The 25848-nt window shown below is 44.6% G+C and overlaps 1 protein-coding gene across 7 annotated transcripts in view; it reads left to right on the top strand.

Moving 5' to 3' along the window:
* The first annotated feature begins 874 nt into the window (after window positions 1–874).
* The window catches only part of Satb2 (SATB homeobox 2), a 174348-nt gene continuing 149374 nt past the window's right edge, over window positions 875–25848 (top strand). For 2 of the 7 annotated variants that reach the window (XM_005080900.4, XM_040753599.1), the window contains exons 1-2: window positions 7126–8384; window positions 9609–9836. In XM_005080900.4, the coding sequence (XP_005080957.1) occupies window positions 9668–9836 (169 nt within the window). In that variant the 5' untranslated portion in view covers window positions 7126–8384; window positions 9609–9667. Of the gene's footprint in view, window positions 1101–1473; window positions 1854–5257; window positions 5341–7125; window positions 8385–9608; window positions 9858–22700; window positions 23512–25848 lie in introns of those variants that run through there. The other 5 variants (XM_040753598.1, XM_013121125.3, XM_005080901.4 and 2 more) reach the window with 5 other exon arrangements.

Genomic DNA, 25848 nt, shown 5'->3' on the forward strand with positions numbered 1-25848 from the left:
TCAGGAGCCTGGACTTTGCCTACTGGAAAAGTTTATAAAATGAATTTTCTCTGCCTACTTAGCATCTGATGCTATTAATAATGCGATGCCCCAAATGCTCTTCATTTCGTTAGGCGGGCATCTGTAGACAGTAACTATGCTACCTTTGACGAAGAATTTAACTTCAGGTAAATTTTAGCACAACACATTTCCAAGTTTTTTTTAAATCCCGTCTTTAATTTCTATGTGAAAAAAGAAGAAAAAACAAAACAAACAAGACCCACATGCTTAGTGAAAACCGCTCTTAGATTATTTTTTATTTTCCAAGATTTTTGTATAGGTGGATACAACCCCCAAAGACCCTAGTTAACTGGTTATAAGCAATTAACTTGATTTTAAAATCAAGGCTTAATTCGGAGAAAGAAAATATCTACTCTTGGAAAAAACATGGTCGAAATGGTTAGAAGTAAAAATAAAAGTTTAAATTGTGCAATGACACAGAATTTTTGCTAAAACCAAGTTATCACTAAAAACTACGAGTCCCAATATAATGAAAATTAGTTAAAAGGGGAAACGGTGCGGTTTTTCCTTGTCATATAAAATGGACCCTTCCTCCTCTTCTGTTTTCTTGTGCGATTTTTCTCTTCCGAAATAACCACAACCAGAGTTCACCTTTCGAAATCCTCCACTCCCTAGCACAATCATGTTTGTTCTGTACGCAAAGGGCTTTGAAAACAACTTTCTCACATTCACAGTCGAACACACCAAACCGAGTAGTCGCCTGTTTTTTGAAAACGAGGAGGGAGAGAGAGAGAGAGAGAGAGAGAGAGAGAGAGAGAGAGAGAGAGAGAGAGAGAGAGAGAGAGAGAGAGAGAGAGGGAGGGAGCTTAGGTAACCAACAAACCCAATTACTAAGCTTTATTGATACTAAAAGGAAAAGTTCCCCTCGTAAAATTTCTCTGAGCTTATTAGTTATTTAAATCAGCCGGGGCTGGACCTGCGACGCCCAGGGCACCTTCCTTGGCTCCTGGAGGTGAGCAGCCTACGTCTGCGCCGCGCTGATCTACTGCTTCTCACTAGGGACTGGGCAAGAGGGGCGAGAGCAAGAGCAGATTGCTGAGGTGAGCCACTTGACCAGGGTCAGGCTCGGTATGGTCAGATGGTCACGGGCACCAGGCACCAGAAATAAAGCAGTCACCGCTGCTGTTGAGGCTGTGGGAAAGCAGGCCAAGTGGTCACCGAGTGCTGCGATTCAGCTTTCCCGACTGCAGTGGTGTATCTTGGACGGCTCTGGTCACTGGTCCGAAAGAGCCGGCTGTGACCCGGCGTGGTTCGGGCATCCAGGACGTGCTCCTGTTATAATCGGGGTGGGCACTAGGTGGATTTACACCTTTCTGGGTCAGCTATCGCTTTCAGTAGCCAGTTCCACTGTTTGTGTGTGTGTGTGTGTGTGTGTGTGTGTGTGTGTGTGTGTGTGTGTGTGTGTGTGACTGAGGGGGTGGGTAGAGAATTGAATTTATTAAAACCACAGCAGCAGCAACAACAACAACAACAGCAAAAACCCTTCCTAGCAAAGTCCTCTAAGCTGTTCATGGGGGCTCTCACATCTTGATGTAACTTCAGAAAGGAACCAGGGGATGCCCAGCTCTGCTGGGCTTGTCCTTCTCACGACACGGAGAGAAGGCACCGCGGGGGAAGAGGACTGAGTCCCGAGATGATGGAGTCTCAGCTACCTGGACTTTAGTCCGGATGTCAAGCCGAGTGTCTGGGGGGCTTCCTGCAACCCTGGGGAAAGTGAAAGCTCTAGCCGTGGAAGCTTGCCTTGTCCCCTGACCGGATACACTGACTTTGCGCCTGCCTCATTCGTGGTCCCAGTAAGTGCCCAGGACTTTGCATGCTAGCTGTATCAGCTTCTCTGGGGGTTTTCAAGCTTTCTGAGTACGGGCCCCGAGTCCCAGAGTGCTCTGTCAACTGCTCCAGCTAGGACCGCCTGGCATCTAAAGGCCTGAGCTCTCCAGCCCTGGTCTAGGGACAGTGCGGGTGGATCTGCCAGTAGTTAGGGGAGAAGGTTTAATGACACGCCTGGCTCTTTTTAGGGGTAGTTTTCATAACAAGAGACCGAGGACAGCTGCAGGGATGTTTTGCGTCCGCGGGCGGTTACATCTTGGTGTTAGGTGGTCTGATGGCTCCCTAGGGCAGGGACCGCACCCGCTCCGCGCCTCATTAACCTGAGGATTCTCCGCTCTGCGCTGCGGAAGGGCTAGCTCCGGCCGGCTCAGCCGGTTTGGGCGCAGCCCACGCGGTGGCGCTGTAGGGAGACATCGCCTGTGCTCTGGGTGGGGACCCCTGGCAGTGACCTGGTCTTGGAGGTGGAGGGACCTTGACAACTGGCCTTGGCCTCTAGTTCTTTGCTTTGGGTGGGAATTCCTCGGCCTGGATTGGTCCCAAAGAGGAACAGCGCAGCCCGCGCCACCCGCAGCGAGTGGCCGCAGCAGCTCCTTTGGCCTTTTCTCCTTCCTCTGCCTTACTAATTTCCAGCATTTATAGTGGGTTTCTACACTTGGGTTACATTAGCGGGGCAGTCGTTTCCCCGTTGCCCTGCCGCGGCAGGAGAACTACCCTTTAAGACGCTGAAAAAGAGCGTCGGATCCCGGGAGCCCTGGCGTGGAGGGAAATTGTCCTGTGTCGCCAGCGGTGCCTGCTGCCTTTCCCGGACTTACCACCTGGTGACCGCGAACCTGACATCAAACCTTCATTCATGCCGGCTCTGAAACCTGCCTCTTCACGACCCTCCTCCTAGGAAGCCGGGTCACACCACATGCTCATCTCTGTCACCTAGGACCTCAGTCAGAAAGCCAAAGGGCTTCCCTGCCACAGTTAACCGAGCAACTCTCTGTCCCTCGGGCTTTGGCGCAGAGGGTTGCCTTAAATTCATTCCAACTCCAGACACCTTGGCAGCTCGGCTCCCACAGACTAGTTCCCCACCTTCCTTTCCCAATAAGTTGCTCGCGACTCATCTCTGACCAGGCCACAGAGGCATGTTCCTCTGAGGTCCTTCGGAGAAACCCACCGCCTCTTAGGCTGCCCCGCCCACACCTAGGCCCCTAGAGAGGCTAAGGAGTCTTTTTATCTTTGCTGGACACGGATTGACGCCTTGGTGTTTGATGCCAAAAAGGAATGTGGGTGATAATGTAGCAAGTTTCCCCTGCCCTAGTGCACTGGTCAGTCCCCAGAGTAGTCCGAGAAAGGAAGTAAGCCATCCTAGCGGACCTGCCTTCCCTCCAGGCTCCTTCTGGTCCCCTTGCACCCTGGTCTCTGGCCCCTTCCACTTGACTCGCTGGGCTGGCAAGCTAAACGCAGCGGCACATGCTTTTAAAATGTTGGTTGCCTAACTTTACACGGACCGTCCGAAACGGAAATTGGCCTCAGACATGACACCGGGCATCCTTAGAAAGAAATGACTACCCCACGCCCCCATCCTGTCCCTAGTGGGGCCAGCCACTGGAGAAGCATTTGGCCCGTTGTTTTGGTTCCTAGAAGCCATTAACCGTCATCATAGGCTTTTAAGGTGGTGGTTCCCAGGAAGTTTTAAATGAGTGTCCTGGGTGGGAGGAAAAAAATCAGCACAAACTCCCAGGGTTCCATAAAAGGCAGCGCACCTCTGGAAAGGAGTCTTTGCCTGGGTGACCAGACTTGAGAGCCACAGAGGCTGAGGACTAAATGCCGGGCCTTCAGACCTTCTAAGCCAGCAGCCTGAAAGCTGAGGTGCGGTGAGCTTGGCAATCTACTCGGCGCCCTACCAGGGCAGGCAGGCCTAGGTAGTCCACCGACAGCACATCTTGGAAGGTTTACCTGGTCGGAGGACCCACAAGGCCAAAACCTCAAAGGTGGCAAGGAGAAATCAAACAAAATTGACATTAAAAGTTCAGGCCCTAAGAGGGCTTAGGCCTGGGAAGAAAGAAAAACAGTCGGGAAAGAAAAAAAAACTATGCGCATTGAATGCCAGCCTAGAAAGTCCCTTTGCTTTTTGTTGTTGTTTAAAATAAATAATAAATAACAATAACAGTGTGGTTGTGAAAGGCAGGCGACCTTTGACTACATAAGGGGAAAAATTAGGGCCAGGAAAACCCTAGAAAAGTCTGTGTAGAGTTCTCCTCAAAAAATATAGGTCAGAAGCAAACTGAGGAGGCATACCCTACCCCCCAAACTTACTTTCTGAGCATGGGGGAAACTGTTTCCCAAGTGTGTGTGTGTGTGTGTGTGTGTGTGTGTGTGTGTGTGTGTGTGTTGGACTACTTATTTAAAAACACAAATGAACTTATAGCATTTTAAAAAAGCCTTATTTGTTTCAAAAAATGTTTGGAACTAAACCATCCTAGGGAATACAAAATGAAACCAAACTATTTTTTGGATCATCAAATGTATTTATTTACTGTTTTTAAAATGACAAAAAGTTTTAAAGGTATTATTTAAAATATATCTTACTGTAGAAAGTATAAGCGTTTGAAATAATTGCTTTAGTTGGAATGAGGTCAATGACAAAACTAGGTTGGGAAAAGCATATATAACTTGAAACAGAAAAGGCCTGTATTAGGGACAAAAACTAAAGGAAAAAATTCACACAGGGCATACTTGGCAAAACTTTCTAGAATTCTCCTTTTGCAAAATGAGAGAAATTTGAATGCTCTACTAAAAATAAATGTGCCAACATTCAAAGTACAATTTTGGTAATGACATCGAATTTGACATTTTTATGCATATGAAATGTAATTTATTTATTTTTAAATGTGATTTTAAATAACTTAAACATTTTTTGTCCCAAATGGTAGATTTACTTTTCATTATAAAAAATAGACAAGAGAAATAAATGCATTTGAAAGGCTGTAGACTCTATCCACAATGCACATTTAATTGTACTTAATTGTATACTTTATTTAAATAGTATTCTGGGGTTTTTAATAATTTAGAATCAATAGTTCCCTTCAAACTATAATAAAATATTTACGCTTTATAAAATATTAACTGATTAACAATACTGCCGTGTTGTTTATAAGAGTGTAGCCGAAGTCCATAATCATGCTGTTGACGCAAGCCTGTGAGGTTAGCGAAGTGATCCTTAGGAAAATGCAAAGAAAGATTTCTCCGACTGTGATTTTTATAAAATAGTTCATTAATGACTTAGGATAGAATCGTTTCAGCCATTCGCATCATCAGATATAATAATACTGACGAATCAGACAAAAAAGATCCCCACCAAACGATTTGCATTTTTTTCCAGAAGTGTTGAAGTCCTAATATCATCAATTCTTCTTAGTTCGTGGTCATTGGCCTGGAGGTGGATTCCGCAGTTCCAACACCAAGGTAAGAAAGGAAACGGGGGACTTGTTGTTAATATATAAATAAGGCGTGTGTATTCCTCATTTTAAACATGGGCTAAGTTTGACAGTGATAGTTAAGTTTTTGAAACACCCCTTTCTCATTTCGATATGCTATTTACAGATTTTTTTTTTTGTCGAGTCGATCAACTTACAGTTTCTTTCTTTGCTTCCAAAACTCTTTTAGCTACCTTCACGGGCTGACTTACTTGAGTCACTTTGCTTTCACGGGCTTCGAATTTTCTCAGCCCCTTTGGCTGGTCTTGTAGGTGGGCATGGAATTTGTGGAAGAAAAAAAAAATAACATGGAAAAGAAAAAAGCTTCCTAAAACTGCGGTGGGTCCGCGGAGGGTTATTACCCTGCTTGCCTTCGCTCGACCAGGCTCTCCTCCCCAGTCTCCTTGGGCTTCTAGTGAAGTTGATGGGCGGCTCCTCGGAGGGGGACTCACCGAGTTCTGGGCACCCAGATCTAGGCCAGGGACTGGTTTCGTTTTGGGACCCTTTTTCTTTCAGAAGCCCTCAGGCCTCGCGGGCCGTGATCTTGGGGCCCTTGGGGCGTAAGGTGTGGTGGTGGTGGTGGGGAGTGACAAAGCGACTGGACAGCAGCTGGGTCTCCAGCACTCTTCTCCGAAGCAACCTCCACTGGCTCAACTCGGGCCCGGGATTTAGAGAATTGCCCCGAGCGCGTTTCCCGAAACCGAATTTAGTTTGGCCCTCTGGCGCCGCCGTACAGCCAACGCTTCTTAAGGGGGACTAGTGGCTCTGGCAAGCGGTGGGAGCAAGTCCTTGGGGTCCTGGGGACCAGGAGGGAGCCCCCGGTGCACAGGAGGGACAGGAGGTGCCGCCGGCTCAAGGGGCTTCTCTGGCCCGAAGACCGGAGAGGACTGATTCATATTATCTCCTCGGAGGTCCCAGAGGCTGACAGCCGCCCGACTCAGCCGGCACCTCGCCGGGGCAGGCGGCCCCTGCCCACGTGCTTATTCTTAAGGAGGTCCGCGTCCCAGCCGGACGGTCAAGACAAAAGCGCGTCTCGGAGTCGGGTCTGGGCGGGCAGTGCTCGCGCCACCTTAAACCAGCACCTCGGCGGGAGCCGGGAGGCGAGGGCCGCGGGAGTCCGCAAAAGTTTGCAGTTCCTAAGCCCTGGAGGGACTGGCTAGGGACGCGTCGGCACGGCCTCGCTCGCGGGGGACAGGCTGGGTCCCCACGGCTCGGCTCGGCTCGCTCCTGAACTCGGTTGTGTTCGGGAGCCCTAATGCGGCAACCCGAGGGCGCGCAGCCCCAGCGCCCCGGCCGGCCCCGCGTCCTGGCCTCCGGCCGGCCCGAGCAGTGGCGCTCACAACGTCGCCCGCGTGGCGAGCGTGGCAGGGATGCATCCCACCCTGCGCCCACCGAGCAGCCCTCTCTCCAGTGCCACCCACAGCCCGGCGGGCGGTGGCTCGCTCCAGGCGTTCGGGACACCCGGGCTATTGTTTCGGACCCGCGGCCGCGCCCGATCGGAGGGAGAGGCGGCCTTCCCCACGCGCGCCGGGGAGCGCAGCGGGCCGGGCCGGGCCGGTCGGCTCGGAGCAGCTGTGGAGCTCGCTCGCACCGAGAAAAGTTGCTCCGAGGGGCGGAGGCGGTGGGTGGTGGGCGGAGGCGGTGGGTGGGGGAGGCGATCGCCCTCCTATCTCCAAAGTCGAAAGTACTCGGCGCAGTTAGCAGAGCCCGGAGACGAGGCAGCGTCTGCCGCCTCCCGCGCGCCAGTCTGCGCCTCTGCGGCGAGCCGCGACACCGAGCGCCCGCCTAGTCGCCGCAGCCTGCGCGCCGGGACGAGTGCGCCTAGGGGCTGGGCGAGGCGACTGCTCCCTGGACTTGCCACAAGGAGGAGGACCAGACCCTGGGCCCTGGCGTTCGTCAGCGCCCAGACGCACCCATCCGCCGGCCGTGGCCACCGCCTCGCGCCGCACTCAGTCCTCAGCCACCCGTCCTTCGTCGCCCGGTGCATGAGGTCCTTGCCACCCCACTCCCACCGCCGACTCTCCCTTTCCTCCTCCTTTCTCCCTGCCTCCCACCCCCTCGCCCATCCCTATGCCTCCTCCGCAGCCCGGCTCTTGGGTCGCCGTGCTCACAGCGATTGATTGATTGATGTTTAATTTCCTGCCAGGCGGGGCCCCCCTCCCCCCGCAACCTCCCCAGCCCTCCTCCCCGCCCCCCACTCCCCTCCTTCCTTGCGGTGGACCAGTCTGGCTTGGGTTTAGATCCGTCCCCCCCATTCCCATCCCGAAATAACCCAGAGACTTCCCCTACCCCCACCCCAAATTATTATTTTGAAGGCGCTAGATCTGGGGACCGAAAGGGGGGAGGGGGAGAAATCGGAAACCGAGGACAACCCAAAAGGACTCACTTTGCCTGATGACTCAACGCAACTAATAATCATCTCCCTCTCAGTGTGTCTCTCTCTGCGGCTTGTCAGTGAGTCCGGCTCTGGCTTCTGGCAGAGGCGGCCGCGAGGGGAGAGGTTGGAGGTGACAGCTTGGGCGGCCGCCGCGTTTTCTCTTGCGCACTGTCCGGGGTCTCCGCGCCTTCTCTGCTCTCGGTGGCGCGGTCCCCGCGGTTCCGGCCGCGCCTCCTCTCGAGCTAGTGGCGGCACGAGCCGGCAGCCGCTGCAGCCTCCCAGTCCTCAGCCCTTTCTCTCCAGAACCGGTCTCCTTCCCGAAGGTGTGAAAGGCTCTTTCAGCCCCCTCTCTCCCCCTCCTCCGCCGTCCCCTCCCCCGCTCGCTCGGGTGCCCCTTAGGAGGAGTCCTCCTTTCCCTCTCCTCCTCCTCCCTCATCCCCCCCATCATCATAACAACCATCTCCGAACAGAAGACACCCTGACCCAGGTCCTTAAACGCTAGGACCCGGGGAAGAGGAAAAGGAAAGGGGAAAGAGGAAAGAGAAAGGAAGACTAGGACAACACTGCAAATCACCAGAAACTTTCCACCCTGGATTCTCTACTTTTGCTCCATGGACAGAGCCCCAGCCAGCCAAGTTTCAGACAGACCGTGAGCAGTAAGTACGCTGGGCTAGGGCTCCAGCGCGGCGCCGGAGTTCGGGAAGTCCGGGGCGCGCTAAGTTCCTCGGTCGTCCCTGGCTCTGGCTCTCCCGCGCCCTAGGCGAAGCCGGGAAGTGCGGTGGAACCCTCTCTCGGTACCCTCCGCACACTCCCTACATCTCTATCGTTCTTCCCTCTCTGTCACCCCTACCTTGTCTCTTCGACCCGCGGCGCCCAGGCTCCTCCCGCGTCCAAAGCGCCCTGGAGGATTCTCAGCGCCCCAGGTGTATTGGGGGTTCCTCTCCCGAGTGTCAGTGACAATTGGGGCGCCGTTTCATCAGGTGTTTTCCCTTCTTCCGGGTCACTCCTCCAAAATTGAAGAGTGCTGCGGGGAGCGCTGCCCGCCTAGGAACCCCGAGAAAAACTTCCCAGATTTAGAAATTAGGACTAATGAGGGCTGCTTCTGCACCCGATAATCTAAATTTCTTTCGCTTATGTTTTATACTTATTGGCTTTTTAAAAAGCACTCAAGATCGGATGAAGATAAGAATGCTCGGAAATAATTGTAATCTTGTGATGGAGGAGAGCCTACAAACCCCAAAGTGTTTAGGATGCTCATTCCTGTGGAATTATAGCTATTTTTTTGTGCAAAAGTGTGTGTGTGTGTGTACACAAATGTACTTGTATACTGTGTACTTGATCCATAAAGGTAAAAAGCAGGGATTCCATGAATCCATTGATCAAGTCTTTGGCTCCTGCCTGGCCCATCACAGTACATTTATCAAGCAATTAATTTGCTTAAGGATCCGTGTATGCCCTGGCTCCCTCCCAGGCCGGGTGGGACCTCTTGCTCTGAAGTACTCTCATTTCAAAACCCTGACCACCCCCAAGTGGGGGGCGGAGGGCTCTCCATCGGAGAAGGGCTAATGCCAGCGCTGCCCGCTATGAATGGAGCTCCAATGCTGTGAACTGCGACTCTGTCCATGCCATTGAGGGCTAACTCTTGGGACCTGCAACTGAGCAGGTCTCAGTACCTCAAGTTCTGGGCAGCTTTGGGGCCTCCAGTGTAAGGTTGGGACCCGTTACCCCGGGACCCTTTGGGACGCTTCTGAAGCGTGGGAGGAAGTTTGTGTGGCTGCGGTGCAGTGCTCTGCCACTGGCCTGATCGTCTATCACGTGTGTGAGCGGTTTTCCCTCTTTTTTTTTCCCTCCCCCTTCCCTCCCCTCCGCCCCCTCCCTAGGTCCCTGTGCGTTTTATTGCGACCTGCCGGTGGGAACTTTGTCTCCAAATCGGAGCAGCATGGAGCGGCGGAGCGAGAGCCCGTGTCTGCGGGACAGCCCCGACCGAAGGAGCGGCAGTCCCGACGTCAAGGGGCCTCCCCCGGTGAAGGTGGCCCGGCTGGAGCAGAACGGCAGCCCCATGGGAGCCCGCGGGAGGCCCAACGGCGCCGTGGCCAAGGCCGTGGGAGGTAACAGCCCGGAGCTGGGAGGTGCGCGCAGCCGGAGGCCCTGTGATAATGGCCTGGGTGTCAGGGTTCAGGTTGATTAGGCGCTGTTTCGGTGTAGGATTACAGGAAGTCAAATCCAGGTTGCCAAATAATGCCCTAGTCGCCTCTCCGCAACTGGTAGTAGCTTCATCTCGAGTTAAAACAAGAAAGTGGTTTACCCAGAGGGTGGCATTTTTTGGGCACTTTGCCACCGTGTGCTGAGGTGTTGGCAGGTCTGTGTCACAGCCAGCTAACTGTTTCTAGATTTTCCTAGAGAGCTCTTTCGTGTTTAACTCCTTTGCCTTGCCTCGGATCTGTTCTAGGACTGGAGCCTGTATGCCTCGATTTTAGTGGGACACACACACAGAGAGAATCAGGCTAGAGCAGGGGCGATGGTATTGGTGTTCTTTTGTAGCTGGGACAGTGCTGAGACACACGTTCTAGGAAAAACAGAAGTACCGTAAATCCATTATGTTCTTAGTGGATGTGATGCTGAAGTTGCCTGCAGAGTCTAGACACCGGCGTTTGTAACTTTGTTAGGAATTAGAGAATTGGGTGAAAAATAGCAAGCAACTTTATTTTCTGCCTGCTGCTTCCCCACCCAAAATTTAAATATTATTTAAAGACAGCCTTTTGATGTTTTCATCACTTCTACAAATACTTTCTTTAAAAGTGGTTAGTAAAGTAATCTTACAAAATAGGACCATAGAAAAAATTTAAGTACTAAAATATTTTTTGGGGTTGCAGGCCAGTCAACTAGCTGTCTCTTAAATATGAAATGTACAATTTTACGTGGCATTCAACCTTTTTTTTTGTTTGGGATAAATTATTCCTTTATTTTTATTATGCTCGAGATTCCCCTTCAACCCAGATATTTCCAGCAGCAACATGTTTAATGTATTTCTTTATACTGACCAGCATAAAATGATAAAAATTCATGGTAAAGCTTGGTGATGAGGTCCCACCCTCGTGTCCATGCTGTATATTGAATTTTGGAGTAAATACTTAGTTTGCAGCATCTCTATGTACCTAATAAGATGACACTTATCTGTTTTTAATTATTTTACTATTTTTCTTTGTGGTAGACAGTAATGGTCGCTTGCCTTAATTATTTAAATTGGCCATTTCTCTTGAGAAGGAACCTTCCTCTCAATTTTTAAGGTTTTGAAAACATGATTTGACTTCTGTATAGTACCTTTTAGAGATATGAAAATATACTTTTAATGAGATAAAAAAAGAAATCAAGAAAAAAGCCCCGATTATACTGTAACTCACTTTTCAAACGTGGGGTTCAGGAGTGCATTGTTCTAAGATTGGAGCAATGATTACAGCCTTGCTGTGTAATCACCTATATGCACATGATGGAGAGGAATACATCACAGATATGGTAGGACCAAGCTTGGGATGCTGTGTGTGCTGCTAATGTCAGGTAAAACAGTTTTGGAACTCCTTGGAGAAAGGGTATTCTGAAAGTCTCCTTTTATATAAGAAAAATCTTAGACCTGAAGTTTCTGTCTCTTTTTGTTACTTTACTGCAGGATCTAAGCTCTCTGAGGTCTTCAAGGTTTAGAATGTAGCTGCTAGAAGTCTTGCTGCCCTTCAACAAAGTTTCTTCCCTGTCATAATGTACTATGGAAGAAACTACCTCAGTCTGTTGATCAGGGTGCCTTTAGTGTGGAGTGCTACTTCCTTTGCAAGTTTTCTGAAATTATAGTTGCATTTGCCCATGGGCTCTAAATTTGGTTCACACTAAAATTATTGCCTTTGTGAAGAATACTAGATTTATTTCAATAAACTTCTCTACTCACCACCTTGGAGGTTCCACTTAATTTAGAAAGAGTGAGGATCCTATTAGAAGCCTCCCAAACTGGAAATGCAGTGACAGCATTTTACCTTAATACACAACTTTGGCAGTACTTAACAGTAAGAGTGTACATGGTAGATTTGTGTGTGCTGGACTTTTAAATATTCTTTTAAAGGAAGCTCAATTCTCTATAGCATTATAGATTCTTTGGAAAAAATTAGAGACCTTCAAAATATAACATCTTAGAATATAAAATTTTGTAATGAGATTTTCGACTGAATGTTAATAATTGTTTTGTTGCCTTCAGTCTACAAAGTTTCCACATGTATACCAAAATGTTAATAACTTTATTTCTTTGTAACGTCTAATCATGTATATAGTCTAGAGGAAAGTCAAGCCTTTTAAAAATGTATATTTTAAATTTAAAAATTTCAAAGTATATTTCTAGTTAGAAATACTTTCTCATTGAAACTTTTTTCTTTTAATATTAGGGTAAATATATAATAGATTATATTTTCTACCATCCTATATGTTTTGTTGAATTTTCTTCATAAAACAAAGATAGACAACCACAAAAATATTTATAGCTGAGTCATTTTTTAAATTATTCCATGAAGATGGACATGCATACACAGAGCTCAGTACTGAGGGGCACATGCCTTATTTCTTTTGAGCCCTTCCTGAAATTTGTTCTTCTCACAGAAATAGGGGAAATCGTTACGCTAATTGGTTGCTCAGTAAAATAGCAATTTATCCCACTGCTTTTGATAAGCAGGGAGAGATAAATGTTTTTGGTTGGCTGCAAGAGTAAGGTCTGTTGCTGTTCTCCTTTTTAAAGAGTGGGAACTTGTTAGGATTTTTGATGAGACTTAGATATTCATAAAAAAAAAGGGTGGGAGAGCATTCTCGTAGTGTCTGGTTTGAACCAGTTGCAGTGGTGGATGCTCCCTCACAGTCAGTCTCTAGAGTTGTCTTTCAAGAAGAAACTTAGGCTAGCTCAGTGCCTTGTTTACTATGTGGTCAGCCCATTAGCTGCTTTGCCCTTCCCCTGTCCCCGAGGACATCTCTGCTCTTTACTTACCTGTGTTTTCAAAGCGTGCCTGCAGTGAAATGGAAGTGCTCAGATGTATATGACAGCTTTTGTAGAAGGTCCTCAGGAAAAAAAAAAGGCTAATATCTCTTTAAAAAACATATGAAGGCTGGGAGAGAATTTAGACAGGCAAGAGCCCTGTGGTGTTGACAGCTTTATATCCCTGCTGGGTGACATTCACTTACTAGAATTGGCATCCCCTCTCAGCTAGTAATTCACTCCATAAGGACTTGGGGAAAGAATGATTAATGGTGGGGAAATTTATATTTGTGAAATTGTTGATTAAAACTTACAGATCCATTTGAAGACGTAGAAAAAGAGGGCATTATTAAAGATGAATTAACTGAGAATCAGGTGACCCTGAACCCCTAAAACAATTCTGCTGTGTGGAATGCCTCGGCCAGCCCAAAATAAAAATGGGGCTGTAGGGGAGTCCCAGGCCTCTGCCCTTGTGGACTGCTAGAAGGGGCTGGCCAGTGGTCCTTTAGTAGCATTGAGTTGTTGTGTCCATTCATTGTTAACACAAGCATTTTCACTTTTTAATGTTTGGTTTCAAGAGGAACCTTCAGACAGCTTTATTTAAACTGAATGGACAGCACTTGGCTCTACCAGATGGTGTATTTGTTGATAGGAGGCATTAAACATCACAGATCTTTTTGGTCTTCTTTTTTTTTTCCTATGATTTTTTAATGTTTTTTTTTAAAGGGGGTGTTAAATATTTAGTTTTTTTGAGGGGGTAGAATTTAAATATGGTGAATGTCTTATTGAAATACCTGCTCCTTCTGAGAAAAAAATTGCTTATTTTTGAAAAACATTTTGCTGTAAAAGTAATTGGATTTTATTGGAGAACTGCTGGCTGAAGTTACTTGATAGCAAAACTGCCTGAAGTAGATGGCTGCCCTCGCTTCCAGGCCTGCTCAAGCACATAGCCTTCCTGCTGCAAGGGGGAAGCATCATTTACAGTACACACTTGATGCATTCGAACAGACACAAATATGAGCAAGATTGTTAGGCAGGACCTCATTTAGAGGCAAACATCTACTACAACAACAGTTAGCTTAATTGTCTACATGTGGAACATTTCCTTTTCGATTAAGAGTCAAGGAAATGTGGATCAGGTCAGGTGTAGACACGCTATTAGCTGCAGAGGAACAATCATTTTACTTTCTGAAAGGTGTCAGTAGGAAAGAGTACAGATATTTATATAATATTGAAATGTATAAAATACTTAGAAATAGAATTGTCAACCCTGGGACATGGACAGAGCTCTGTTTCCAAGGATGAATGCTGTAAGGTACACTGGCAGTTGGAACATATGTTTGTAGGTAGGACTCAGTGTTTCCAGAGAGAAGACTCCCCTCTCCTATCTATACTATTATTATTATTGTAAATCTAAAGGTTTAAGGTCTTTTAAGAAGAGTATGAACTTAGGTTTTAGGGTCATCTAACAGGCTAACGTGTCCTCTGTAGTTTTGCTGAGGTAGAAAAATTGCTCTTTGCGAAAGTGTTTTTAGCCTTTGGCCTGTTATTAAAATAAAGACATACTTGGTTAAAAAAATATATGCAATGGAACATACACTTTAAACAGAACACAGGGTATCCGCCCCTCAAGTCCTGAGTGTAATTTGGTGTTTCAAGTAATTTTGGAAGTTTCATGTTCCATCAGCAGAAACCCACTGACCATTATATAGTGAAGATTTGCTGCTGTGGCTCTCTCTCTCTCTCTCTCTCTCTCTCTCTCTCTCTCTCTCTCTCTCTCTCTCTCTCTCTTTCTGTGTGTGTGTGTGTTGTTAAAATATAGAGATGTCTCTTAAGCATCTGTTTTTTAACTGGTGCAGAAAATAAGTAATACCTTCATTTCCTGGAGGTTGTGACCAGCAGAATTAGTTTGCACATCCTAGATATCCTTCCTGTATTGACTCTTTTCTCTTCTAAATTCCTCTTTCTCCATAGGAAGAGGATATAGATTAATGACCATTTATACGATATCTGAGAATATGAATTTGAGTAATCTTAAGGACAAGAAAGTCAGTTATTTCGGGCAAGATTATGGTATTTTTCTGGTGCTGCTGTGGAGACAGCTATGAGGCTTCCTGGCTTCACTTTGGTATCTGAAACACTGTTGCTGCTGCTTTTTCTTCCTCTTCCTCCTCTTCTTCCTCTGTGCAATAAGAAATCAGTGAATACCCATTTATGGGAATATTTAAGAGCTATGTTACATTAACAGAGTTAGATATATTCCATATTGTATCATTTTCTTTGGAGACATATCATTTGAGAGTTGTGTTTTGGTTTCTGTTGAGATAAAATTATGATATAGGTTTTTATCATTGAAACAAAAAATTCTACATTTGGTATATAAACTATGTACACAGCTTGTTTATTTCCGGATGCCAAAAGCCATTTTTCATAGCAGGAAGCATGCAAATAACTAAGATTGTTATATATTTGTATTTAATAAGTAGGCTCTAAAAAGCTCTAGAAGAAATATGCAGTAACATAGTAACTTCTACTGTCTTTTTTACACTGATACTGAGGTACAATGGCATTTTGGAACATATTTAAAGACAGAGCATTTGACAAAAGTTGTATGTGTAACAGTTTGTCAGTGAAAAGTGACAAGTGGGAAATGACAAATGAAATGTTGGCATCATCACTCTTTATTTTGATAAAAATGTCTCAATTTGCAGTGATATAATACTGTTTCATATTATTTCATGCGTTGTAGGAGATGCATAAGGAGAATTTAGATTTTGTGAACGGGAAATTAGCAGCCCAAACTCTCATCTCAGAAGCTTTGGCAGCATGTCCTCTTCCCCCTGCTCCCCGAGAACAGGAACAGCAGTGAAATGTTGGACTGAACCCATACATTTTAACTCATTATTTTTTGAAAAAAAGGGGGGGTAACTGAAAATGGTTTCAAGTAGGAGACCTTTATACTTTAGCTGAAAAAATGAAGAAGAGTTTGCCTTTTAGTTTCCTTATTTTCTTTATGGCAATTTGAAAAAGGAGTGATTTCCCTCCTCTGGCTTTGATTGTATACATCTTACCTCACTTCCAGTCATCAGGGCTCTTCAGCATTAATTTAGCGAGCCAGTAAGGTGAGCTGTGAATTTCTGTCATTTTAAAGTAGAGGAGAGCTTTTGAAAGTGTATAAGTCTTAGAAACAGATCTTTAAATACAAAGCATCCATCATCCTGCTGCTTGTGGATAAAGTGGTTGGCGTCTCCAGAGACAGTAAATGTCTGAGTGCAGTTGAGGTGTGAGTTTAAACAAAAGTCAGGTGGGACTTCCAGAACTTGCTACTTTTAAAGGCACAGGTGTAGCTTCTCCATTGTGCTGTTCTCCGTTTTCCGAAGAAACATTACCTCTTTTATGGTTGTCGAGCAACTGAATAGGCTATCTCTTTCCTTTATGTGGAAATGCCCTCCATAAGCCTGACATACCATGATGTTTCTGCAAAAGCTATCTGTGACATTGCGGGTAGTGGCTTATGCCTGAAATATCAGCACTTGGGAGGCTGAAGCAAGAGAATTCTGAGTTTGAGGCTAGCCTGGGCCAAAATAGTGAGTTCCTGTCCAGTCTGAGCCATACGGTGAGACTTGATCTTAAAAATCCACAGACAGTAACAAGAAAAAATTCCATGATAAAGTTTTCAAAATCATGGATCATAATTACAATATATATATTTTCAACTAATAGAATTGTTTTATTGATTAATTGCAAATGATTAAAAACTTTTGATAAAATCAGTATAATCCGGTGACACAAAAGGCATTAGAGAGTGTGATCTCCTGCCTTTGGTTGTTACTTGTGAAGCTTTCTTTAATTGCAGATTAACAACAAGCTGTAAATGTATAAATATGTTTTAGATGTGCGTTATAGCACAGAATTTATGGCATGTATTTTAAAATTAATATCTATATCTATACCTTTAAAGCCACAACAGGAAAGTCCCTGAAGGAGAGTGAAGTGTAATGATGGATTATATGTAAAGATCCCATTAATTTTTGCTAACCTAAAATAATGATAATAATGAAGAGACAAATCTTGTAGATATTATAATTACCAGGTAGAGAGATGTATAAAAATGAAAAAAAAACCAACAAAGTAGAGCAAATCAAACCAAAAATAAATTAATGAAAGTGTCAACCATTTAAACCTTGAAATACAGTTACCAGCAAGTCATGCCAGTGTACAGCAGGCATATCCGTTAGCTGTTGGTTTGATCCATTGGGATAATAAAACCTGCTGAGGAAGCATATTTTTCTATTTTACTTGTTCCTGATACTGTTAGTTACTGTATGAGGCTAAATGATTTCTCCTCTTAACTAGTTGCCTTATTATCACAACAGAGTTCTGACCTTGTACAGCTGGTTATTAAATTGCGGTATTAACAAAAAAGAAAGATGGAAAAGCTAAAGGAAGAGGCTAGCCGAGAGCTGCTGCTTATAAAAGTGGATACATTTTGCAGCAGTGTTTGATGCCCACTCGCGGTTGCACAGAGCTCAGTGCCTGTCTTTGTTTGCATGAAGACTTGTGCAGATGTGGGTAAAAAGGATTCCAGATAATAGAGTGTTTTCTAAAACACTGAAGTCTGACAGCCAATTTGCAGGCATCCACAGGAATAACCAGGACTTCAGGACATTAGTGGCAGTTTATCCTTTTCTTCCTTCACAAGGTTCCTGCTTGGTTTTGGTACATAGCTGGGAAACATGTGTATCAGCTCTGTCATAACTAATCATCTTATTTTACATGAGACAATATTTTCTTTGCAGAGAGAACCACAGGACTCCAGAGAAATGACCAAAGGCTTACAGTAAAAAAGGAAACTGTATTTTGATATTTTTCTGATTATGTCAGCATGAAAATTAAGCATTTCACTGCTCTAGTATTTACACATATAAAGAAAGTCAAAACTATTGCTGATAGCTTATTAGAAAAGTGCATTCATATAAAACTCTTAAAATTGCCGTGTTTTTTGGAACATTATTTTTTTTTGGTTAATAGAACAAAACTTTCTTTTGTCATAATCTAAAGATGGTAACAGAGCCACATGATAAATGTCTCTTTAAGTGTCGTAGTAAAAGAAAATGGCTTGTCTTCTGAGGCAGTAGAGACTTTATGTTGTTTTGGACCCATTTCCAAGCAGTGATCGAAAACAGATTACAATAACAATTATACAGTCAGAAGATGCAATATCCATTTCTGCTTTAATTGAGTGAAGGAATAATAAAAACATCAGTAAGAAAAATGAGGTGGACCTGTCACACAGTGTACAAATTTTTAGGCTTGTAGACGATGCAGGATAACCAGAGTGTTTCTTGTCTTCTGTGCTGTTTATTAGCTGAGATATGCCTTAGCTTGCCTTCACTGGAAGTTCACAGAAAAGCCCATGGGAGAGTGCCTGGGCACCACAAGTGTGCACTTTGAACCTAAGGATGTGACAGTTTCTTGAGTTCTACCTGAGGTGTAAGTGACCCCCTTTTAACCCGTGGAGCTAAATGTCCACAAAAATGATGGCTTGTCATATGTAAGCAAGAGCTAGGTGAGGTCCCAGCCGTCTCCTCCTCCCTCAGTCCTCAGGAAGTTAAACTGGAGCCCACCCACAGCTGTCTTTCTTCTCCCTGCCGTGGGGGGAACCTGACCGTCCTTGTCTTCATGTTACCTGCTGTCTGTCAGGTAGTGTGGACTGTCACTTGAACACACAGCATCTGGCTTTCGTTCTCAGTCCTGTGAACTATTACATACATCCATTTGCCTTCTTTCCCCCAGCCCATGCTTGCAACTTCTCTGGAGGAATGGCAGCAGACAGCCACCGAGTAGCTAAGTTTCCACTCTGGGTTGGGTTTGTTACTGGGAAACCTAACCGTTCCTGCAAACCTGGTGATACAGTGGTGTTAGGCCAGCAACCTCTCATGGCGAAACTCTGAAGGCCGCTAGCACAGTTATAGCCCAAGCTTGCACTCAGTTGACGCGCTCAGAAGGGACTATTTTCTTGATGAGTTGCTAAACATTTTCTTGAGGTCATGAGTTGCAACACGAAGGATTAAAGTTGGTAGTATATCATGTAGTGGAGTATCCTGGGAATAATCCCCTACAGAGGGGAATTTATATTGAACAATCCAAAAAAGCTTAAAATTTAACGCAGTGCTGAGTGTTTAGTTAATAGCACCTTCATTAAAGTATTTTTGTCCTCAAAGGTTTTTCAGTTTTACATTTACATAACCTAACAGGCCTGAGCTTTAAGCATCTATTAGTGGTTCTGTTTTTTTTTTCCCCCCCCCTCTGGACTTTACAGTTTGAACCCAAACATTAATTCTGGGTGGAACTTGGCATAGCATCTTTTTGCCTCGGAGGGAATTTTTGTTGTACAATAAAAAGTGGCATTTCTTTCTTACAGCCACCTTCTCCATGTTTCCCCCTCTTCTCTGGCACAAATAGGAATTAAGTAGTCAAGGTTTTAAGGGGGTATCTTTAATTTTTATAAAAGGAATGATTATTTTAGGCGATTTAAACGATTTTCCATTAGTTCACATTGTTACTAGTGCTATTGTTAATAACAGCAAAGATATATGAAGTTGATAATGAGATGAAAATAGTTCTCTTTCCCACCTGTTTATGAAAAAAATTGTGAAACCTATGAGTCGTGATTACTGTTTTAGAAGCTGAGAGTTAAGACATTTTACTTTGTTACCTGCTATTCTAACATTGATGGAAAGAAATTTGAATCTCTGTCTGAAATGACTGAATTTTCCAGTCTTACTTTGGAAAATACACTTCCACTAAACTCTTAAGATGGTCTTTTCTGGATGTTAATGCTATGTTAGAACTGGATTGTCATGAACATCTGATCATGTAGGAAGTGGAAGGGAAAGGACATGGGTTTTCTTGACGAAAGATTGCAAGTTCCCTGAGCGTCAGCGACAGGGTGGTCCATGGCAGAGTAGCTCCTCTGGAGTGAGGCAGGCTGAGCGGGTGTGCTAGACTGCTGCCTTCACTGAGGTCTGAAGCTGCCTTCAGACAAGTTTCCATGTCTTAGATTTGGCAATATGGTATCGGGAGTCTCAGAGCCCTTTGCTGAGGGGAGTCCAAGGAGAAAAAGTTGTTCTTTGGATCGGAAGTCTTTCCATGTTGAAGACCCAGGTAAAGTCACTTTTCAAGGGTAAATAAGGTGACTCTGATTTTTTTTCTGCCTCTCTCAAATGAATGTCTAGGTAATTTTCAGCAAAACTAACTCCATTTACAGGCTCATTCATATAGCAACTTTGTGCCTTAAGCACTTTTTTTTTATAGTTAGCTTATATTCTCCACCCCAAACTGGAGCTTACCATTAAATTCTGCCAGTGATCATTAGTTCCCCAGAAATCTAGGGAGAAAAAGAGAGGCAGGGAATGGTGTTCCTGTAGTGGAATCATTTTTGTGTTGTTTTTCTTTGCCACCATGGGAAACTGAAGTCAACCTGAATGTTCAGGATGACTGTGAACTGTCCGATAGAAATGTTTAGGACTCCAATTAGCACAGGGTCAGGGTATCAATGCACCTCTCTTCACACTGTTCCAGTGGGTAGTGGAAAACAAGCTGCAAAGTAAATCCCTTGGCTCTCCAATAAAAAGATTTATAGCAAAATAATTCTCGGCCTCATAATGGGACCGTTGTAGGTTTGTGTTTGATATTTGTAAGACTGAAATACAGCCCATGTACCCAAACTAAGCATTTATTGTAAACAAGTTAACTGCCAAGAGCTTCTATTCTGTCAAACATAATTATATTGAAGATTGATGTATAGCTTGAAAGCAAGGCTGAGAGAGACAATTCCTCTTCACCAAGGAAGGCTTCTGGGATGCTGCTCTGCGCTCCTCTGATAGAATGCCTCAGGAAGCCACCTTTCTTACAGTCAACCTGGTGTAGGATAAACACAGGCTTGGTCTTGAAACAGATCTGTTTGTCTATCCTCCTGTTCACAAAATAGGCAGGTGAACTTGCATTCGTGGGAGTTGGTATGTACATTTTTCACCCACCTACATGCAGATTTAGCAGCCCTGGTCCTGAGACAAAATACTTTCTCTTCACCTGGCCCCACAAACCTGTATACCTCTGCTTGTAAGCTAAACCCTACACAGAATCTTCTCCTCAATGCGGGGCTTGTCTGCTGGCTATTTTGTGTTGTTCTTGTGACATGAGAACTGTTTGGAAACTATAGCCTTGAGGTGCCACGTCCCAAGGTTCAGCATCAGACCTAGGAATGACTTGAGAAATGAAAGAATTCATAAATCTAGTTATCTAGGGGAAGTGAAATCTCTTTGAAGTTGAGATGTACATATCTGGAATTACACCCCAGGTTTAAAATACTACCAAAATGTTCTAGGACTTTTTGCTTGGTGAAAGGTATATATATATTTTATTTAGGGCAAGGAGATCTCACTTTTAATTCAGGAAACAAATCTTAGACTTTAGAAACATTTTGATAAAAAATGGAATCATATTCTTCAAGCTGGGTGTGGTGCCTCATGCTGTAATCCTAGAATAAGAGAGGCAGAGGTAGGAGAATCACTCAAGGTTTTTTTTTTGGGGGGGGGGGGAGACTGGTTTACCTAGTGAGTACTGGACCCTCTAGGGCTACAGAGGGAAATCATGTCTCAGAAAAACAAAGCAATGGGTTTCATAGGCAATAGCTTACACAGTTTCTCTAGTTTTAAAAATATTTTTATTTAATATTTTGTTTTAGAAATACTTAGATTATAAAGAGAACGTCTTAGAACTACACAGAGTGGGAAATAGTTCTGTTTTTATTAAATGAGTGCTGTAAGTTACACAGGTACATGTATACTTAAATATTGTGTATGGGAAGTATTCCACCAGATTCTGTTTCCATGGCTTTGTTAACTCCATTCAAACCACAGTAATAATGACCTCCATATTGTAAGCCAGAGATCTCATTGTCCCCTGAGGGAACTGAAGGATGCACACCATGATTCTGACTTTGTGACACTCTCTGGTCTCCTTTTTTCCCCCTCCCCTTGTCTCTGCTTTCTAGGCTTGGTTCCTCTCTGCCCTCCATAGGGATTTGATGCAGATGAGAATCAGGGCCTGGGGAAGAGAATACCCCTTGCCTGTCCATGGAGACTCAGCTGGGTGGAATCCACATACATTTATTTCGTAGTGATCATTTCTTTTACATTTCTGTTAAAGATCCATAAATGTTTTACTGTTTGAACTCTAAACACAGTAGAATTTTTTTATGAGGGAGAACCTTTTTTTTAATATAAAAACTTTTCAGTTTTTATTTGATAAAAATCTTTCCACTCTCATGATTTCCTTTGAGGCTTTTGCACCAGTGTTTGATCTCAATTTTTAATAATTTTTTTGAGTTAAACTCCCCAAAGGAAACATGCTTGCGCTGTGAAATATTCCCACTAGAAATATAGGTAGTCTTGTCTTATTGAGAGTGAGTGCCTGATTCCTTTATTAATTCCTTGCTAGAAAACCTTGGCACAGTTAACCTTTCCTTAACACTACACTGGAGAAATTAATCAAAGATTTTAAAAAATGGTTTGAATTAGATAAAATAATATTTAGGCAGAGCTCAAAACCCAAAGTAATGAAGCAAATAGCATAAGGACAATTTTTATCGACTCTCTTCTTTTGACCTTTGGGACTCTAAGTAGCAGATAGCTTTTGCACACCGTGCATTCAGAAGGGGAAGAGGCAAATGCGTGTCCTTATAAATGTGTCTTAAAACCAACCCACTTAGAAACCTACCTCAGAATACAACATTTGTTTGACAGAAGGCAGGAATCCTGATGTGATTGAGGTATGCTACAATCACTTTTAGTGCCCCCATTGAATCTTCTGATGTGCATACTTTCTTCTGATGTGCATACTTTCACAAGAGTGAAAAGAATTTTTAATTTTTTTATTTTGAATTATGTATCATGAAGCAATACGCCATGGGTTTGAACTTTTCTGTAATATCCAAAGTTAAGAAGATGCTGTAGTCTTGCAGTGTAGGATGTGGTGGGACTGCTGACCAACTGCCTCTCCAAACCTGAGCCTGGTGCATGGTGTCCCGTGCAGCAGGCTCAGAGTCACACACGATGCTCCATAAAGCCCTGTGTTCATACACCAGCAATCTCTGCCCGCTGTGGACATGCATGACCTTGTGGTCTGGAGAGCTTCCTCTGCCCAAGGGAAAACCAGCTCCTGAATCCACTTGTGCCCATCTTTTTCCTAGAAAGTATTCCTGATCGGCTGATGCTCACACAGTACAGGAGGCCCACAGGGATGCTAAGGATTTGACAGCTGGAAATTTGGGGGCAGAGGAGCAGTTCACACTGCTTATTAATAGAGGTGATTGATGTCTAAATGGAATTAGCATTTTGTTAAACTGAACCACTGTTTAATTTGGGCATACCATAGGTCAGGCTTGAGGTAGGGTGTAGCAGAGTGGAGATTTGTCTAAAGGTGAGCCTTTCCCTGAGCCAGCCACAGGCCAGGAGTTGCTGATATCCGGGGATTTAGTTCTGTGGGCTCAGCTGGCTATGGCCCCATTCCCAGGTGTAAGTCACTCGCTATTAGTTAGGTAAGTTACCATAGCATGACTTCTGTGGGCTTGTGATATCATGGTTTCAAACTGCCTCCTAACATGTTCCTGCCACTGAATTTCTGTGAAGTTACATTTGGAGACATTTACCCTCCATTCTGCAGACCTACTTCAGGTTGAATTGTGATCTCTAACCGTGAGGACATGCCTGGAAGCAGAGGTACTGGAAGCTACAACTGATCCTTCTTCCTGCTGTTTTGAGGCTCACATCAAACCTCGGAGGAGAAAGTAGTCACGCTCCTTACCCACCTACTTCTGGCTTATGCTTGCACTTGATTTCCTAAGACTAGGTTCAGCATCAGGAGTTAAAAAAGTATCTTATTTTTACAAATAATTCTGAGAGTAAAATATTGCTTGATAATCGTTCTCAACCCCTTGTGTTCCCAAACAGTGGGAGGGTGGGAGATGTATTAAGAGGTTTTATTGTTGAAACTTTACGTGTGTGTGTGTGTGTGTGTGTGTGTGTGTGTTCAATCCTGTGTCATGGTGGAGAGAAAACCAGATTGTTGTGTTTATAGCTTTGTTTGCCTTTGGTTGTTTCTGCAGAGCTGACAGTAACCCTCCCTCTGTGGAATTTGCTGCTATCCACCTCTGTCTGAGGAACAAATGAAACCAACAGCTTAATGTCAGGAAGAAATGCTGGAACATGGAGCACCATCAGGGAGCCTTGAAGGCCCCAGGTTGACCTGGGAACCCTTGGGTGACTCCATGTAGTACTCAAATGATACAATTCCTTTATCCCTACAATTGATGAGAATTTTACTTCTGTTTTTGTTGAACACTATCTGACATTTTCCTCCATTAGGCTTAGTTGGAAGGAAATGGGAAGATATACTCACATCATGCACACTGATATTCCAGTCAGTCAGTCATAGGGTGTGCGTAGACAGTGGTCCCATACGATGACAGCCTGAAGTGCTGTGGTAGTCGTTTTAAATTTGTGTGAGTATATGCCTGAGGTTTGCAGAAGGACCACAAATGCTTTCCTACACTGTATCTCCCTTGTTAGGAGAAGCATGAGTGTAGAGCAGAGGAGATGAAGGGACGAAGAGGCCATTCATAGCAAAATGCAGTGTCTTTTTTACACAAGTGTTGCTGGAGATTGAACTGTAGGCCTTGTACATGCTTGCTAAATGTTCTACCCCTGAGCTATAGCCCCACTCCTAAGTGTCACATCTTTTTATCAATTAATCTCAGAAAATTTCCACAGCACCCCCTGGGGGAGTTTGCAGCTGGGGTTGGAATGTGGCTGCCTTAACCTCAGGAGGTTGTACCTGAGCGACAAGGAAAGGACACAACAGGGACAGAGCACAGTACTATAGGAAAGACACACTTGGTTCATTTTGAAATTTTGTCTGTGGCTCCAACCAGGAGGTAAAGGATAGCTCTAGTTTTGTTTTCTGTTTTTGGTTGTGATTCTTGGTACTCAAAATTTGCTTTATTGTTTTAGGGTAGGAAGTAAAGGATAGAATGTTGTTGAGTTAACCCTGTTCCTTTTCTCTCCCTTGCTCCCTCTCCCTCCTTCCCCCCCCTGTGTGTGGAGGGGTAGGGAGAGAGAGAGGGGGAGATATTACATAAGTAAACTTTTCCTTTCTTTTGTTCTTTCTTTCTTTTTTTTTTTCAAATTGTAACAGGGAAAAGATGGTCCTTTCTTTCTCCCCAGTCTTTGGAAAGCCCTGTATTAAGTCTGCCCTGTAAATTGCTTCCATCTTTTTTGGTCTTGGTGTAGGATTTATTTATTATGGAGGAGGCTGTTGAACATGGTATTTTGCTTCAGGTTCAGTTTATGTAAAGAACACATATGAGAGGCTCTGTCCACAGCCTTTATAATCTTCAATTAGCCCTGGAACCTTCATAGGTGATAGGACGAGATAGATCGAAGGCCCCAGGTCAAGGAGTGGTCCTGTAGCTGCCTTCCTGAAATGGGTGGGCCTTAGGAGCCTGAGAGGGCAGAAAGGCAGTCCACTATCACCTCAGACTAGCTACTGTCATTCAGTGGGCAGTTCCAAGAATGAGGGTGACCTCAGGAGACAAAGGGGCCAGGAAGGAGGGTGAGTCTATCCCCTGGGCTTGAGTCTTTTACAGAAGTTAGTTTTGGTAACTGTTTTAGGTATCCACAAACCAGAGTCCTAAAAGAGTTCACTGAACCAACAACCCAAGGCCGCTCAGTGGCTGTAGCAAGTAGAAAGGGTTGTTGACTAAAAGAGTTCACTGAACCAACAACCCAAGGCCGCTCAGTGGCTGTAGCAAGTAGAAAGGGTTGTTGACTAAAAGAGTTCACTGAACCAACAACCCAAGGCCGCTCAGTGGCTGTAGTAAGTAGGAAGGGTTGTTGACTAAAAGGACAAGTTGTCAGCTTTCTGTGGGTGGGGTCTGGGATATTATCAAAGAATGTGGGCCTTAGATGGGCAGAGCTGATTTGCTCTTCCTTGGCTGTGTCATTTCTGATCATTGTACACTCACAATTTACTAGCTGAGGTCAATAATAACCTTCTCC

The sequence above is a fragment of the Mesocricetus auratus genome, unplaced genomic scaffold, assembly GCF_017639785.1.
Source record: "Mesocricetus auratus isolate SY011 unplaced genomic scaffold, BCM_Maur_2.0 Super-Scaffold_100010, whole genome shotgun sequence".
Lineage (NCBI taxonomy): Eukaryota > Metazoa > Chordata > Mammalia > Rodentia > Cricetidae > Mesocricetus > Mesocricetus auratus.